At 52.4% G+C, this 17,118-nt stretch overlaps 1 protein-coding gene across 6 annotated transcripts in view; it reads right to left on the bottom strand.

Moving 5' to 3' along the window:
* Window positions 1–1,262: 1,262 nt before the first annotated feature.
* The window catches only part of MSI1 (musashi RNA binding protein 1), a 28,121-nt gene continuing 12,265 nt past the window's right edge, over window positions 1,263–17,118 (bottom strand). For 4 of the 6 annotated variants that reach the window (XM_052689871.1, XM_052689873.1, XM_052689876.1 and 1 more), the window contains 9 exons: window positions 13,249–13,297; window positions 11,163–11,245; window positions 10,503–10,620; window positions 9,367–9,447; window positions 8,014–8,070; window positions 5,199–5,267; window positions 4,919–5,091; window positions 4,434–4,499; window positions 1,263–3,528 (listed from right to left, as the gene is read on the bottom strand). In XM_052689871.1, coding sequence (XP_052545831.1) covers window positions 4,458–4,499; window positions 4,919–5,091; window positions 5,199–5,267; window positions 8,014–8,070; window positions 9,367–9,447; window positions 10,503–10,620; window positions 11,163–11,245; window positions 13,249–13,297 — 672 coding nt within the window. In that variant the 3' untranslated portion in view covers window positions 1,263–3,528; window positions 4,434–4,457. The remainder of the gene's footprint in view (window positions 3,529–4,433; window positions 4,500–4,918; window positions 5,092–5,198; window positions 5,268–8,013; window positions 8,071–9,366; window positions 9,448–10,502; window positions 10,621–11,162; window positions 11,246–13,248; window positions 13,298–17,118) is intronic. The other 2 variants (XM_052689872.1, XM_052689875.1) reach the window with 1 other exon arrangement.

Here is a 17,118-nt window from a genome sequence, read left to right on the forward strand (position 1 = left end):
ACCCATCCTCCTGGCAAGGCCACATGGCTTGGCTGAAACAAGAACTGCTGACTGTTTGTACCTGACCTCGGGGGAGGTGTGCTGGAAATGAACTGTCCTTAGGAGGAGTTTCCATGAACACAGCACACTTCAGTAGCTCAGGCAGCAGTTTCTCCATCACCAAAGCAGCACCCACTTAGGCATCTCTCACAAGCTGAGTCTCTGGGATTCCCCACGCACGGATTAACTAAGGCCAAACAGGTGCTGAGTTGCAGGCTCAAGATTCCTATGTCCTCGCAGTGAGCACACTGAGCAAACGTTGCAGGCTGAGGTAGAGGAGCCAGTGCTTCAGCTTGCTTGGGAAAAAAACAGCTTGATCTTCTGACACGGATCAAGCTGCTGCCTTTCCCTTCAATATCTAAGTGTTCTCTTTCTCCTTTGCTACTTTGGCCACCTTTACTCTTTTTAAATATTTTATTTCTCTCTTCATTTATTGATGATCCTCAGGACTCTGCCGTTCCTTCTTCCCCATTTCTCAGTGTCATTTTTTATGGATGTTGCCAAGAGAACCTTGAATAAACTGGCCTTGCTAAGTCACAAATCAAAAATACTATCATATCTGGGATTTAAACAAGGAGATCACTCAGTGTGAGAAAGCCAGCATGTGATAAACAGCAGTGCTGTATGGGAAAACTCCCAGAAGGGTAAGGATCTCTCCATCAAAGCTTTCTAGCCTTCCCCACCAGTACAGTGCACAAAGCTGCTGGTGCTCAGTACACTTTTGAGGCCATCCCAGTGTACAACTGGTTCCAAAGTCACTGGCTCGAGCCTTAAATTATTTTTAAGAATTCCCTGTGATGACGACCTGCTGCACAGGATTCCCCACCTTGTTTTATTTACACTTTTGGAAATTACCTTTCTCTTGTAGAGTTATCTATTGAGGAATCTTCTTCCTATCTCTCCATTTTTCCTTCCTAAGTCTAACCTCCTTGGTTCACCACAGTCCATGAATCTGCAGAGCCAACCTTCTTAGTACCACCACACAGCCCTTCCTCGAAGCTACGGAGCTCTGTAACGCAAAGGAGAGGCACAGTCTCTATTAAATGCAGATCTGTCTCACATTATGAACTGGACCGCTGCCAAAGTCAGGGAGCAGAACACACAGCCAAAGCTCTGGGGCCTTTATCCTGACAGCAGCCCCCTCCTGCCAGGCCCAAACTCACCTGCAAGTTCCCTCCGCATGAAAATCCCCCCCCCCCCCCCCCACCCGAGTAACGACAGAGGACAGTTTTCAAATAATTTATTAGGAATTTAAAACTGAAATCTGGAAAAAAAGGGTTACAGGTGTGGAGAGAACAAACATTGGAGTGTAATAACTTACTGGCTTAAAAACACAGCTTTATTTCTTTTTAAAAAAATGCCCACCCTGAAAGCGGAGCCCCAGCCTCCAGGCAGTGGCGGCACTGGCCAGCGAGCGACTCACAGCCCAGCGGCAGCACAGCTGGCCTGGGATGTCTGGAGGGGGCACAGAAGCAGTTCAGCGCGTGTACCAAGAGGGAGGAAAGCGCTGTCCGCAGACCCAAATTTGAAGTATATAGAATAAAAATAAACCCAATAAAATGCAGCTCTTCTTTCATTAGGAAATATTTAAAAAAACAGACATACAGACTCTTGTCTCAGTAACAAAAATTATTGCTTTGTGTTTTCAGTACTAATCTGTTAAGTACCCTCTTACCTAAACAGAACTCTCCAAACGTATCACCCAGGTCAGGAAAAGCTCCGGCACACAGGGGGAGGGATGGAAGAGAAGAGCCCTGTGGGCACGACGGCCCTCTCAGTCCTTTTTCAAATACCCCTCTCCCTTACAAGGGCTCAGTTTGGGGGAAGAGAGGGAATGATTTTTAAAACTTAAGATGAAGCTGTTATTTCCCTGGGAAAAGAGTTTGGCTGCATCTTAATGAAAGGCTCAATCACCCCCCTTAACAAGGTCTTTGGTTCACTGAAATCCAGACCCAAACCTGCCCCGTGTGCTCCTGCTGGAGGCTCCCCCTGGCACGGTGTTCCCCAGCTGGGGCCTGGATCGTGCCAGGGGAAGTCCCTGCAGGTTCCGGAGAAGGGACCAGATCACCTCCGCACAGCACAACGGACAAATTCCCACAGTCTTCAGAACACAGAGTAAAGCAAATGGGAAGCTGCGATTCTATGTTTCATATAATCCCTGAGAAGCCCTTGACCCGCCCCCAAATCACCACCCTAATGCTTTTCTCCCCATTAACGCCTCCCCAGCCCAGCACCCTGCCCTCACAGAACGACCATCCCCACCTCCCCCCGCTGACTCCCCTTCCAATACCCTCGCCTCCAGAGGAGGATCCCCTTTCCCAGGCAATCTTGACGCAAGCGATAGCGTTTGGAGAGTGGATTCCTTTCAAAGTAACCAAGACAAACGGTGGCGGTGAAGCCCCTGACCTAAAGCCAAACCAGACACTGGCACTACGGAGCCCAGCGATGGAGTCTGTACATCGAGCGACTGGAAGCAGCTTTGACCCGCTCAGCAACACAGCCCATGGCCGGTCCGTTTCACCCCACCCCCACCCCCCCTTTCATCTCATCAGAGGTCTTAAAATCGTACAGTAAAAGGTGTACAAAAAAAGAACGGAGTCCTGTCAGGATTCTGCTGGAGAGTATTGCTCACACTGCGGCACCAAGTCCAGGACCTGGAGCTGCTCCTCGGAGCCAGGCTGCGCGTGGCAGCCAGGTTCAGCTCGCGATATTTACATATTATACAGGAGGAAAAAGAAAATCCCACGTAAAACTAAACCTAGGAAAACAAAATTCTTTCAGCTGTAAGATAGTGTTTTTCACTTAGCAAAATATACATTTGTTTTGTTCCATAGCGATGTCCAACGTTTTCGGATCCTTGGAGTTTCACACTTTTCAAAGCCTCACATTTACAAAACAGAAACAATTAAAAACAGTTTCTTTAAAAAAAATAGAAATACATCAGTTCCTCTCAGCCTTTGCTCTCTCTGCGTCTCTTTCTTTCCTTCAGAACTGCATTCTCATTACATACCGTGCTTTAAAAACACTGACGACAACAACAACAGAGTTGAAAATACTCAAAACAGTTTCAAAGCCAAATAAAAATACTCCTCAATAAAAACTACCTAACACAATCACAAAGCCAATTCATAAAATATGTCTACTAGCTCGGGAAAGAGCAAACAACAAAAAGAAGGGGGAGCCCCCAAAAAAAGATAAAAAAATAAAATAAAAAAATAAAACTAACAGCTAATAAAATAAATAAAAGAAGAACCGGTGGGCTGGGGGCAGGGAAGGGGGAAGCGTAAACCGTCGGCGGTTAGTAAGAAAGCGAGATGATCTCCTCGGGTTCAGTCCAGTGTGGTCTGGTCAAAGGGAGAGATCAGGGCAGGGCAGGAGCCTGGCAGCCAGCCGGCAGGTGTGCAGTTTGATTCAAGAAGGGAACCGTGGCTCATCCCCCGAGGCTCACAGACCCTGCAGCCGCTGTCCTCGGTCAGGGCACTGGGGAATCTGCGAGACACAGCAGGGGAACAGGGGCAGGATCCAGACCACCCAACAGCCTTGCCTTTGGGGCTCTCTTCCAGTGTTACGTGACTCAATCGGACCTGACCCAGCCCTGACTTGCTCTGTACCCTGCTGCCATGGCACGGGGCACAGCAGTGATGCTTCCACGCTTAATGGCAAAGTTCAGACCCAGGAAACAAAGTTCCACGCACTCTGCAGCCAGCCTGCCCCAACCTGCAGCACTCTTGGCTCCACTCGGCTACAAAGCAGGGCCCTGCCATTTCTCCAGCACTCAGCTCAGCTGTGCTCAGGCTGCTGTGGGGCCTTCCCTTCAAGTTTTTTGCCCTCTTTTTTTGAAGCATTTTTTCTTTTTTTTTAAAGCCAACAAAATTCAGCCATGTTTGCAAAGCAGAGATCATTTCTCTCAAGCCCAGCTAAGCACTAGAAACAAACTGATAAGACTCAGATCCCCTCTGCCCTTCTCCTACACAGGACAGGAAAAATCCTGCTCAGCAGGCCACGATGAGGCAGCCATGAGAACAAGCAGCCATGCTCCCCCAGCTACACAGTTGAGTGAGGCTTGCCACAGGATCACCTGAGGGCCATGATTCTGGCCAGCCCTGTAGACCTTTCCCTCTTTCTGTCAGTGCTCTCATTTCCTTCCCCTCTGCATCCAGATGCTAAGTGATCTCTTCACAACACTGCACCCGGAGAGCACAAGGCAGGAAGCAACCTGCCAGGCCTCTGGTCTGGAACAGAGCCCTCCGCTGGTCAGAAGATGCTTTGCACAGGCTGGATTGAGGCAGCGAGCCTCCCAGCAGCCTCCATAGCTCTTGCCGGGAGCCCAAACACAGGGACCAGCTCAGAATGTCACTTCTCCCTCTATCCGCTCCTGTTTGAAGTTCTCTTACCTCCTGCCTCCTTGGTCCCCAGCTTCAGTGATACCCATTGGTAAAAGCTGTTGCAATCAAGGGACCCTGCATGGAAGGAGATAAAACTCACTGTTAATCAAACAAACAAAAAAAAAAGCCAGGAAAATTACTACCAACACAAATTCAGTCATGGCCCAGATGTTGGGAAAGCTGGCTCCAGTTGGAGGTGGTACAGAGAGCCCCAGCAACCTGAAGGAAACTGTGACAGGGCCAAGATGAGCTCTTGGGCCAGACCAGGGAAAGGTCTGGAGATCAGGACCTTGACCAGGCTGAGTAGAGAGCCATTGGAGACCAGGGACGCAGGCTCCAGGTGAACTGCTGCATCCTGCACCAGCAGTGTGCAGCCCGGGGCTCAGCAGGTGGCAGCTCTTAACAAGAAAGCAGGCTCCCAACGCTGCTCGCCTCCATCACCACACGGAGATGCAGTCCTTCCCCCTGTGAAGAGCCCAGTGAGGAACACTCACCCCTAGGCTGTGGCCAAAGCCAGTGCTCGGGGCTGGACTGGCAGCGCTGATGTAACTGCTGACCCCTGAGTCCTGGTTGGCGGCTCCATAAAGCTCTGCCATCGGCCCAGGGCTGGTGGTGCCCAGAAATCCACCGGTGCGACTGGGGGTGGAACCTAAAGGAGGCAGCAAAACTACAGAGTGAAAATCCCAAAAGTGCAACCCCGTCCCACCCCCCTCCCACAGCCCGTGGCAAACCTCCGTGGCGGGACACCGTGCCAGGGAGGGAAGAGGCAGTTACCTGTCCCTCGCACCACAGCTGCCGCAGCCGCTGCTGCTGCCATTGGTCCATACGCAGTGAGGGGGATTGCTGGAAAGGAAGGAAAAGGCATCTGAGGGGCACTGAGGTTACATGGTGAACTCCTCTACAGGAGCCTTTGTTTCCTGCTGCAAAATACCGAGGCCGCAAAGATACGTCAGCCATCACACAGCACATCTGTGGACGAGAACGGGGAGCACACAGCCTTGGGTGGGTTGGTTGCACAGTGAATGTGCTGGAGGGGACACCAGCCATGCTCTGCTAACCCCACCCGCTGGAGCAGCCGAGGTGTGATGTGAAGAGCTGAACCAGAGAGCAGTTTCAGATGCATCCATTGCTCCTTATCTTGCAAGGTGCAGTTACATCTGAAGCTATAGATCCAGACTTAGGCTGGATAAACATGGAGAAATCCAGTAGCACAGGGAAGTAGCTAGCAGCTCTGCGTCCTGAAGCACAATCCCCTCCCCTCTTTCCTTTGATACTAATATTTGAATTGCCTCTTTCTACCTGTTTTTCCTATTTCTCCATCCTCTCCACTCAGCTTTCTTCCTGAACTGCTCAACCCCTTGCTGCTCACCGTAGAACAGAGGAAGCATATACCTAGGGAACAGGATCTAGAAATGGCTTAATTAAAACAGTAAGTCTTAATTTATACATAGCAGTTCTAATTCTCAACTCTAGTGCCAGAGGCAACCAACCCTCAGGGCAGGAGGCATCTAGCCAGTGTGTTTCTCTTTGCCCTTAAAATGACTGGGTCAGCATTTCATGCTTGAATGTGAAATTCACTGTGATTCTGTTTAGAGCACCATAAAAAGAGGTCAGAACAAATCGATCTTGTTGAGGCTGAAATCCAGACTAGCTTATGAGGGAATATTCAGTAGCAGGCACCACCAGTCTGTTTTAAACAAACGTCATATGGGGCTTCTGTCTGGGTTTCCTGCTCATCCCAGACCCTGGGCCAACATGTGTGTGTTGCAACTCTGCAACACCCCCAGACATGCTGTTCTGGGGTGGAAAGGCTGCTTGCAGCCACTCTTCTGCCCCACGACCGCTTCAAGGTCCTAAAACACGACTGAATTAATATGGTTTTAATAAGAATGGAGGCCAGGCCTTCTCACAGATTCTGATTCTTTTTCCAGGAAAACCCTTTCTTGCTTTTGTAGTCTGCCTACAGAAAAACAGGTCTGTGTCGTGATGACAAAGCACCTGTCACCCTGCACACTGGGGCAATCATCCCTGTTTGTGCCATCCCCTCAGCTCAGTCCCACTTGCCAAGCCCATAGACATCAAGCACAAGCACTCACTCCAAGGCACAAGGGCCCTCAAGCTCGCAGGGCCTTTGTAGGAATGGAAGGGGCCCTGCACTGTGTGGGACCAGCTCCAGCCTATACATGGGAACTGCAGCTCTCGACCCAGCCAGAAGGCTGCACAGTGGCTGCTTAGCAGTAGGTAAGCGTAATGGCAAGGGAAGAATGCCACAATCCCCAGCTGGTACTTCAGTAAGGCACTCAGAACTGTAAGCTGCCATGGCACTCAGCCAGGAGAGCAGCATTAATAACTTCTTGTTTTACAGAGCCCTGGTACACCCTGGCTGCCAGTGACAGCAGCCCCCAGGCAATCGCACCCACAAGGAGAGGCACAGTCCTGCCTGGAGGGAAAAGCACTTCTGCCAAGTCATCAGTGCTCCCCTGCAAATGTTGTGGGGTTTGCTGGAAAAATCATGCACGTACACACTGGACCTAAATCTCCTTCGTGTGGCAACCAAAAGGCTTAGAGTTAGGGGTCAGGTGCATATGCAGTTGCATACATGTTATCAGGGAAGTGTTTTATTGGGAAAGCTAGGATTTAACCTCTTCCTACTTCCCTTAGGACAGCTTGTGCCTCGGTGGCTGCCAACCTCAGCAAACTCCCTGAGGACTGGCATGGTTTTGTGCCACAGAAAGTGATTTCAATCCTGTTTGTACTGATAAATCCAGGAGAGCTTCTCAGGAAGCTTTTCCACGTCCCCATTGCAGAGAGATTCACACCCTGAAACAGGTGGGGGCAAGGAAGCGCTGGAGAGGAGGAACACTACGGAAATGAGATGGCACAGGGGGAGCAGGGTGCTACACAAAGCTGATCTGCTACAACAAATACCATGGACACAACAAGGCTGGGGAAAACATGACCATGGGAGGGAGAGTCAACAGAAGGAGCATCACTCAAAGAGAAAACACTGTACATGGTCCAGGGCTGAGGATCCAGAAGGTATTTCCACTGTCTGGACACTGAGTCAGGACTAGTCCCTGGAGAACAGCCCTCTGTTTCCACTTCTATCCACAGTACCCTATGGGCTGTGGGACTTCACCCATTTCCTTGTGCAGGATGTGTAGAGTGCCGAGGAGTGCCCCACACCTTCTCCTCCCTCCCAGCAGTGCAGTACTTATCCATGCAGATCAGGTTAAGGTCATTTGTAGACCTTTGAGAAGCCACCCTGCCCTCTGGACTTTTCCAGCTCTGGTTTACATCCAGCCCAGGGCAAGGAGCTAAAATGAGGCAAGCAGCAGGAAATGCCACATAGGAATTACATGTCTTTACTTGGTATGACCTGCACTGCCCTTCCCAGAGGCAATGCCCTGGGCTCTCATTCCCTCTCCACCTTTCCAGCCCCAGCTCTCAATAGAGCTTGTACAGATGGAAGAAGAAATAAGAAACATTTCCAGTATAACTGTGCCAGGCTGCAGAGCAGCAACACCACTGGAACAGCCCAAAGCCCCCTTCTCCCACCTTGTGAGTTTAGGAAATGAGTGGGACTGACCTGTGAGCTCAGGGAGGACGGGGGCACTCGGGAGAGGGGTCCGCTCTACACGGAACTCTAAAAATGAAATGCAAGACAGCTTAAGAACTTGTCAAACGCCCCGAAGGAGACCCCGCACACAGACAGCAGCCAGGGCTGCTGGAGAAGCAGCCTGCAGCCAAGCTGCAACCAGGCAGTGCCATTTCTAAACTAATTTATAACTGGTGCTGAAAGGTGCTGGACTCCTGCCCCAGAGGCTTTAAGGATCTATTTATCCTCAGAACAAATCTGGCAAGGCAGAGCAAGTGCAAGCTTTACCTGTGGCCCAGCTCAGCAGCCTCAGGCCTGCCCTGGAGCACTGCTCCACAACTCATCAGATCTGACCTCTCAGCTGCAATGGCAGTAGGTGCTCAGTGTGTGCCAGACTCAGCTGGGCACGGCTTTTATAATGAATCACTCCAAACCACAATGACCGAGACCCATAAACTGGACTCGCAGAGCTTCCAGGCAGCTAGGAGGCAACAGCAACTTTCAGCCACAGACAGCCTGGGCTCACCACAGGCAAAGAGACAACTGCCCATTTCCAGCCCCTAACACCAAGATTTCATATATAAATCATTAAATTCAGAGTTGAGGTCAGGAAGGGATGCTCAGAGTTGCCACTTCTCTAGAAAATAGCGAGATGGTCTTTTCTGTGAGTGTGCTCTGCCTCAATCCCCAGGACCACAGAGGAGGGGGAGGAGAAGAGGCCCCGTTCAGCCTGGAGCAGCTGTGGCACAGCAGGTTCCAGCCATTGATTGCAGGGTCCATGCTCTGAGCACATGGTGGGGCCAGAAGCTTGACACTACCCAGTACACAGGGGGCCTGCAGCCCACCACCCCAGCAGATGTTCTCCAGGGGCTAGAAGTGGCCCAGGCACTGTTCAGAAAGCAACTAACATTGCAGACATCTCTATTTTGGGTGCCCAGCAGTTCCCAAGCCCATGAAAAGCTACACTTCAAACTCCTGTGTTATTTTCAGAGCAGTGGCAACTCTGTTAAAGCGAGACAGACACACATAAAGGCAGCAGACAGGCAGAGCTGCAGGGGCCCTCCTGTGTAACAGCAGCAGCCCTACAGAGGAGGCTAACATGAAGGGCATCAGAGCAGCCTAGGGCTTTTCCTGTCACTGGGGTGTGAGGATAATCCTAATGAAGGACAGGCTGCTCCCACCTATTCCAGGGCTTTTCCCCTCCCCCTTCCACATCCGTCTCCAATTTAAACAAAGACCAAACAGGGAAGAGGGTAAAAGGGCCACAGCCTGGGTCACGGATCATGCCAGAGAACCCCATCACCTGCAGGCAGACAAAAATACCGAGCAGGGAGCACCACTCACCAGGGAACTGGTAAGTGTAACCAGGTGCAATGCCAGTGTAACTTCGACTCGCGTAGGTGGCAGCTTGGAAGCCTGGATAACCTGGGGGAGTAGAAAAGTGCTGTTACTGCAAGCTCACAGTGAGCTCTGTGACGAGCTGCTCACATGCAGCAAGGCAGTGTTAGAACAAACAGGACTAATAGCAGAAAACCCAAGAAACTGCTGAGGCAGAGAACAGGATGTATGTGAATCTGAGCTTTAACAGGCCCATTAGATTTTTTCGTCACTGCAAACATGTAAGGACATGGAGGTTTCCTTCTCAGAAGCTCACAGCTTGCAGACTAAGGCTTTCTGACGCATCAGATGCATTTAGGAACAGGAGATCAGGGAGGTGGTGGCATTTGAAAGGCTGAATAGCTCTGAGTCACTCAGAGGCGCCGGGCAAACACAGGCAGAGTAGTTCTTCCTGGTGCTGGGCACAAGGCCTCCCATTCCCAGGAAGCCATCCACCCCTACAGGCCTAAGGGAACACAGGACATCGACTCAGAGATGAATATTTGATTTGAGATCTCCCAAGAAGCAAGTACATGGACTTTGCAATGACTCAGCTTGAGCCTTGCTACTTGAAAATTCAGATGGCTCGGAAAATGCAAACCATGGGCTGGAGATTTGTTCTCCTTCAGTAAATCGAGTGAAAACACTGGGGAGAAAATATGCCCTTGTAGGAGTTTTGTTCAGTGGCTACCTGAACTAATTCATCAGAAAGCCTACAGAAGTGCAGGAGGAAGATATTTGGGCACAGCTGAACTGAATGTGGAATAACCTACATCCTATTCCACGCTGGCCATCAGAGAATTACATTATCACACTGCAGGAACACAAACTGAGCTCTGGAGGGCACAGGGCTCCCTCCGGGCAGTTCCTTCCTAACGCAGGACAGCAGAGACAAATGTGCAGTTTCTCCAGGTGCCACCAGAGGGCAAGTTGTGATCACAAACGGTCCCGATGCTCCCAGTGTCCCCAGCCCCGCACCAGGGAGAGCTGCCCTTGGCCGCCCCGCTCGGCTCAGCGCGCCAGGAAGTGCTCTCAGAATAAAACCTCTAAGCTGCTGCCGGGCACGACCGGGAGCTGGGGACGAGATCCGTCCTGAAGCTTACCCAGCATGCCGATCCCAAGCATGAAGGCATCCATCCCGTAAGGCATGACTCGGGACCGCCCTCGCGCTGAGCCCGTTGGGGACATCACCTCCTTGGGCTGGGCTTTTTTGCACTCCACCTGCCACAAGAAAGTGAAGATCAGACCTGGCTGTGACTGGCACAGAGCACTGCCACTGGAACACACACATCCTAGGCTGTGTGCTGGCCAGGCTGCTACCGGGACAGCGCTTCTCAGCCCCAGCCAGTGCCACCAGCCAGTCCCCGTGTCCTTCCCCAGGCGCCCTGCATGCTGCCAGCCTCCCCTTTGCTCTGCAGACACAACAGACAGAGGAGTTCAAACACTACTCTTCTCCTGCCCTCCATGTTCTGCACTTGGCCCTGCAGAAGGGCCTCAAAGCATCATTTTCCTCACTTCCAAATAAAGGTAACATTCTGCTCCTTACTGGGCTGCTAAGAGGCTTCACTGTAACTGCAAAACCCACAAGAACTGCAATTCCTACTAGCAGTTCAGCCATCTCCCCATCGTGCTGCTTCACGGCACAATGTTTCCTTCCCAGACTGGCTATAGCAGGGAGAAGAATCAATTCCTAGCAACAGAAAATACCTCACACATTGCCCCTGTGCCACTGCCCTGCATCAGCACCTGTCCCAGGCACTCACCATTTTGTTGTTAATCTCATGGAAGTGGATTTCACATACTTTTTCCACAATGTCTTCACTTTCAAATGTGACAAATCCAAACCCTGAAGAAAAGGTAAAACTTCTTGGTCAGGCCAGAGCTCTACAGAGTTGGATCCCATTACCTACACTCTCTTACTGGTAGAAGAAAAGGAGCCACAGGCTTCATGGAAGTACAATCCAGCCCTTGAAAACGGCTGTCCCTCATCTTCCTTCTCCAGCAAATCCTGCCTTTGTGTGGAAGAAAACATGGCCATCCCATATGGATTCCCCTTTCCTTCTCTTTTTGTACCTCCCACCCTCTCTGAACCCAACCGCTTTCAAAACCAAGTTTTGTTTTGTTTTGCTTTTTAACTTAACTATTTGCAAGACAAACCACATGGCTGATAATGCTGGGGAGGATCCCAGCAGACGCTCACACAAAGAGAGCTGAAGAAATGAACAGCTGCTTGCCAGGACATCCCCATCCATGCTAAATGCACCAGGCCAGCAATAACAACCTGCATGTTTCCTCTTCAGCCACTACTATACCAGTGGTACAAGCAAGCAAATATCAGCAGTGCAGTTGTACAGAGCAAGACAGAGCTGGACAGATAACCTACAAGCAAACGGATTTGCAAAGTTTCATCCAAGTAAGTTTAGCCTCTGTCATAAGACAGGACAGCGTATCCCTAGTTCATGCCTGCACCTTTCTCTCACAAAATCCTCTGCTGACATTTTTGGCAACCACCACCCAGGGTGGGCAGACTAAGTTTAGCTGACTGCAGCTCTCTCTGAAATCTGAAGGTGGAGGATCTCTAAATTTGCTACATAACGAGATCAGCACTAAGCAGAGCTTTCCGCTTCCCACTTTCCAGAACTGGCCTGTTTCATGGTGCTTTAAAATAACTTTTAAGAACAGATCCACTACTTTGAACCCCACTTTCTTTTTTTTCCATGTTACATGTGAAATCGCTCTCCATAAACTCTTCCTGTCTGTCTGTGTCCAGGTAGTTACAGACCATTCATCTCAACATCTACGGGTAGGCGGCCTCAGGAATTCAAGAGTGAAATCCTGATGCCAAAATGAGCCCTGAGACCAGCCAAACCTCCGCCAGGCCTGCTGCACCACACACTGCTGACATGGCAGCATGCAGCTCTCCCTGTTCCTTCTGAAATGCCCAACAATTCTTTTGTTAACTACGGACTGGAAGGTACCCAGGGAGTAACAGGGGTTACACCATTTATTCCCTTTTAGGATGAAGCTGGAACAACACCTAAAGGCAGGCAACCAGAACAGATCTAATGGCTTTTGAAAAAAATAAAAAAAACCCACACCAAAAAAACCCTGTTTCTGTACAAAGTGTAGCAAAAGCAGAATGAAGCGTCCCTTTACTGATCTGGAGGCAGAGGTGCTTGGAAGTGCTTCAAACAACCCAGACAGTGGCCTAGCACAGGGCTGCTACTGGCCCTGATTTGGAAGATGCCAAGACCAGTTGTCAGTAAATCTCTGAACAAATGCAATATGGGTGTCAACCCTTGCCATACACCGAGGCAGTTTGAAGACACACTTGGAGGATAGGAGACAAGGATACCCATGGATGGGTTGGGTCCAGACACAGCAAATATTGCAGCCTTGTTCCCATCCTGTAACCAGACTCCACCAGGACTCGGGTAAGAAAAGGTGACCTGGGAGCACAAGTGGGCTCCATGCCGAGGAAGGGGTGAGAAGCAGGCAGTCTTCAAGGCTCTCATGTCAGCGTTCCTGGAGCTCGGATTACGCAGGACAAGGTAAGACACACTGCAGGCTGGAGCCACAGAGGTAAGCGGGAAGGGGAGGGGGCTGCCTGCTCTCACATATCTGCAACTCATCCAGTTTACAGCACAGGAAATGCACTGGACAAAAGCTCTCTGTGCTGCAAGGGACGCTGGTAAAGGATGCAGATGCAAAAGGATGGGGCAATTGGAGGCAAGATAAAGAGCAGCTGCGACCCGTGTGCCCTGCTGCTGGGATACCAACCCCTCCCTACTAAGGCAGGAGGGGAGCCCTCCCTGCTTCCCACTCCTACAGGCAGGAGATCGCTCTCACCTCGGTGTCGGTTGGTCGTCTTGTCAAACATCAGCATCGCATCATCCACCTGCAGAGAGAAGGGCTCCGATCAGATTATTGCTCTTGTCACAAGCACCACTGACATATTTACAAAGACCTGGCCTCCCAAAACCAGAGGGCATAAGGACAAGACTTCCCACCCGCACGAAGGAAACAAGGTGTGTGCAAACTATGCTTCTGGTACTGCACCAGGCTCATCCCACAGCACAGGCCGCCATTCCCCTCTTCACAACTGAAGCTCCCCCAGCCTGGGGCAGGTGCTGCTGGGCTGAGCCCCTCGGCCAGGCCCCAGGCCCCACCAAACCCCCCCTCCCCACGCCACAGCCAGCGACCCCAATTGTTTGCCTGCAGCTCCAGCCGGGGGGCAAAGAGCAGGGAAGGCATTGTTCCCAAATCCCAGCCTCAAAGGAGAGGAGAATTAAAGGGGGGGAGAGAAGCAAAGCTGGAGAGGGGAGAGGAATAAGGGGCCTCCCAGCGACAGGGGAAGCGGAGGCCTCAGACAACAGAGCCTGCCTGGGAAAGCTGGGAAGCGGCCCCCGCCCCCACCCCGAGGAGCCTTTCCTCTAAGTGAGGTTTCCCACTGCTGGAGGCTGTAATTAGAGCAAATTTACTGCAAGGCCTGAGCGAGGGCTGCCTCCCGGGGGGAGGGGCGGACGTCTCCCATCCCCCAGGACCAGGGGCTGCTCTCCCCCCAGCAAGGCGAGCCGAGCCCCCTCCCAGCGCATCGCATGGCTGCCTGGTGCCACTTTCCCCCCATCTTCCCGCTGGGCGTTTCCTTGCACATCTGCACCGCGCCGCAGGTCAGGCGGAGCAGGGTTAAAAAATATACTTCAATCCCCTCTGTGTAAGCCCCAGTGTAAACCTGTCCCACTGACCCATCCCTCCTCTCTAATACCGCTGCCTTAATCCGATTATGAAACTGGACGTGCAAGTGCTCGGGGGAGGTGACGGCACTCTGCGTCCAGCAACTCCCATGTGCCATGCAGCCGCTCGCCGCCTCTGCAGCGGGACAACCCACATCTGCACCGCCGCTTTGCAGCACGGGCACAGGCAGAGCTCTTCCCTTTAACCCCACACCAACAAACAGGGCACCCGGCTCGGCTCCCTGATGATGGCAGGAGCCATTCCTCACGTTTCCAGCAGCACCACCACGAGCAGACAGACGTCAGCACCGATGCCCTTGGGCTTGTCCGACACAGCCACCCTACACGAGCGAGGTGACAACAGACAACCTGGATCCCACTCTTCCTGCCCTGGTGTCCCTCTGCCAACACAGCACCCGCAAAAGGCAAGGCGGGCACAGGGCACGTGGCCCCACGCCCAGCTGGGGCGATTCCCCAGGAGCTGAGGGCCAGCAGCAGCGCACGGTGCCCCATCTCCTTTTGCAGCTGTGCTAGGGGGAAGTAGAAGTGGCTTAACATATTTCGAGGTTTTACCGAGTATTTTTATTGGTTTAGGCCAGATCCACCCCCCCGTGCAGCTCAGGGAAAGGCAGATCGGCACCGGCCGCTCTCCTTCACAGAGCCCAGCGCATCCGAACACACACCACCAGCTCATGGCAACGGGCTCGGAGACAAGAAAAGGGCAGACGCTCCATCCCATAGCCTGCAGGCTGAGAGCCGAGCCTGCCGCGGCGGGGTCCTTTTAAGTTTGAGCTCTGAAATCAGGCTGCCGTGGCACGGCACACACCGCGCCTCCCGTTACGAGGTACAACGACACTGTAGGGCACCCGCACCTCTCCTCAGCCCCGCGCACACGCGAGGCTCCCAGAGCCCTTCGCAGAGGTGAAGCGGAGGAGCCCCGGCCGGGCGGCCATGGTGGCGGCGGTGCCGCGCCGTGCCGGGCACCGCGGGGGTCTCCCGTCGCCCCGCCGCCACAATGGCCGCCCGCCGGGGGCCGCGCCGGGCCCCAACAAAGGCGGCCGCCGGCGGAGCCGTCTCCGCGGCAACGCGGCCGCCAATCGCAGCTGCCTCCCGGATTAGAGCGAGCGGCCGGGCCCGCACAAAGCCGCCCCGCGGCGCCCGCTCTCGTCCGCGTGGGGAGAGAGGGAGCGAGGAGCGGCCGGCGGCGCCCAGAGGGGAAAGTGGAAGGCGGCGGGAAGGAGCCGCCATGTCGGCTGAGCCGGCAGGGACTGCGGGGCGAGAAGCGCGCGGTTCACGGACGGCCCGCGTTCGTTGCTGCAGGGTGCGGGATCAACCTGTGACCGAAGCTGTACTTGGACAAAGGCTTTCTCGCTGGGTGAATCGTCCTTCTCCTCCTCCCCCCCGCCCTTAAATAAATATTTGTTTCAACTCTTTAAACACGGCCGAAGCAGCAGATCTCTTTACTAGAAAGCTGCTGAGCTCCGCGGCCAAGGCTCGCTCAGGGAACACTTTGGCTTGTTGGTCCGGGCTGCAGCTGCCCAGCAGCCGAGGGCACAAGTTGAAGGTCTGCTAACTGCGGGACGGTGCCTCCTGGGTGCCGCCACGAGGGTCAGGCAGGGAGGAGAAAGAAGGGCACAGCTCTGGTACCTGCTGAGAGCTGCACCGCAGGAGATCAGGCTGTGAGAGGCACGTGGCAGTAGGAGAGTAGGTACCACATCCCTGAGCCTTACCCTGAAGGTAACATCACCGCTCTTCAGCTTTGGAAACCAAATGGAAGCGGAAGAAAGGCTTCGGCTCAGTGAGGGGTAGCATAAAGCAAATTGAAACACGTACATATATATATTGCCCCTGGGGAGGAGCCTCTCCTCATCCTGCAGGGATTTGGCATCGCTGCAGGTGAGCACAAGAGATGGAGAGGCCCTTCTTGCACCAGCACAAAGACGGGTTTCACAAAGAGAACCTCCACCAAAGCAGCCAAAACATCCAGGTGCCCAGACAGGAGACGTACAAAACAAAATGCTGTACGATCCCTCTTGGCCAAAAAGGCCTGGCTGTTTTAAGTGACCCCAGTCCCACTCGACTATCACTCCTGAGACAGTCATAGGTCTCTGCATAAGAGGAAGCCAATGACAGTCTCAGATTAAAAAGAAAAAAAAAAACTGTACACAGATTTGATGAGAAAAGTTGGGTGCATTTCCATACAGGCAAATCTTGAAGAAAGTTGTACATGTTCAAGCAAATGCTTTGCAGAGACAGGTTCCTTCTACCTGAACTGCTCACTGGTCCTAGAAGGAACCATGGCAACATACTGGCAAAAAGGTAAAAGAATAATAGCTGGCGAGGCAGCTTCAACACGGAAAACATAAACCAAACGATCTAGAAACCACTCAGCCAAGGGAGGGCATTGGCAACCAGAGAGGTTCTCCTGGCTGCTCAGACAGGGCAGGTTGATTCTGCTGATTCTAAGGAGGAGACAGCACCAACCCAGGGCCTAACTCCATGGAGCAGCATGCTGCACCCACATGGCACCAGGCTCTCCTCCTTTCTTCCTCTTTTCTGCAGAACCGTTCTCCAAACTCTGGGAACGGGACTAAGCCAACAGACAGAGCCCACTCCGTGCCACAGGTAAGCAGGCAGCCTTTCCAGGTGTTCTTTCCTGCTCTCACACTGCACTGGGGGCACCTGGCAAATATCAAATGAACCACCGAAGACCTGAATGACCATTAGTGCTCCAGCACTTTTGGCTATCTGCCTACCAGATGCGGTGCACAGAGTACCCTTTGTTCCAGAGGCTTTGTTACCACCAGCCAAACTGCCTACTGCCACAAGAGAGGTGATCAGATTCCCCTTCTCCTCCCCTCCCCATCTGTTCATTGCAACCCTGTTACGTGTCAGAATTTGCATAAGTTGCCCTCTGATCTGTGGAAGAAAATCCAAAATCCAGTTTGGAAATCCATAGCAGGTTGACAAGTAGCTTTGATCCCTG

Source organism: Tympanuchus pallidicinctus, unplaced genomic scaffold (assembly GCF_026119805.1).
Source record: "Tympanuchus pallidicinctus isolate F22 unplaced genomic scaffold, pur_lepc_1.0 scaffold25, whole genome shotgun sequence".
Taxonomy (NCBI): Eukaryota; Metazoa; Chordata; class Aves; order Galliformes; family Phasianidae; genus Tympanuchus; species Tympanuchus pallidicinctus.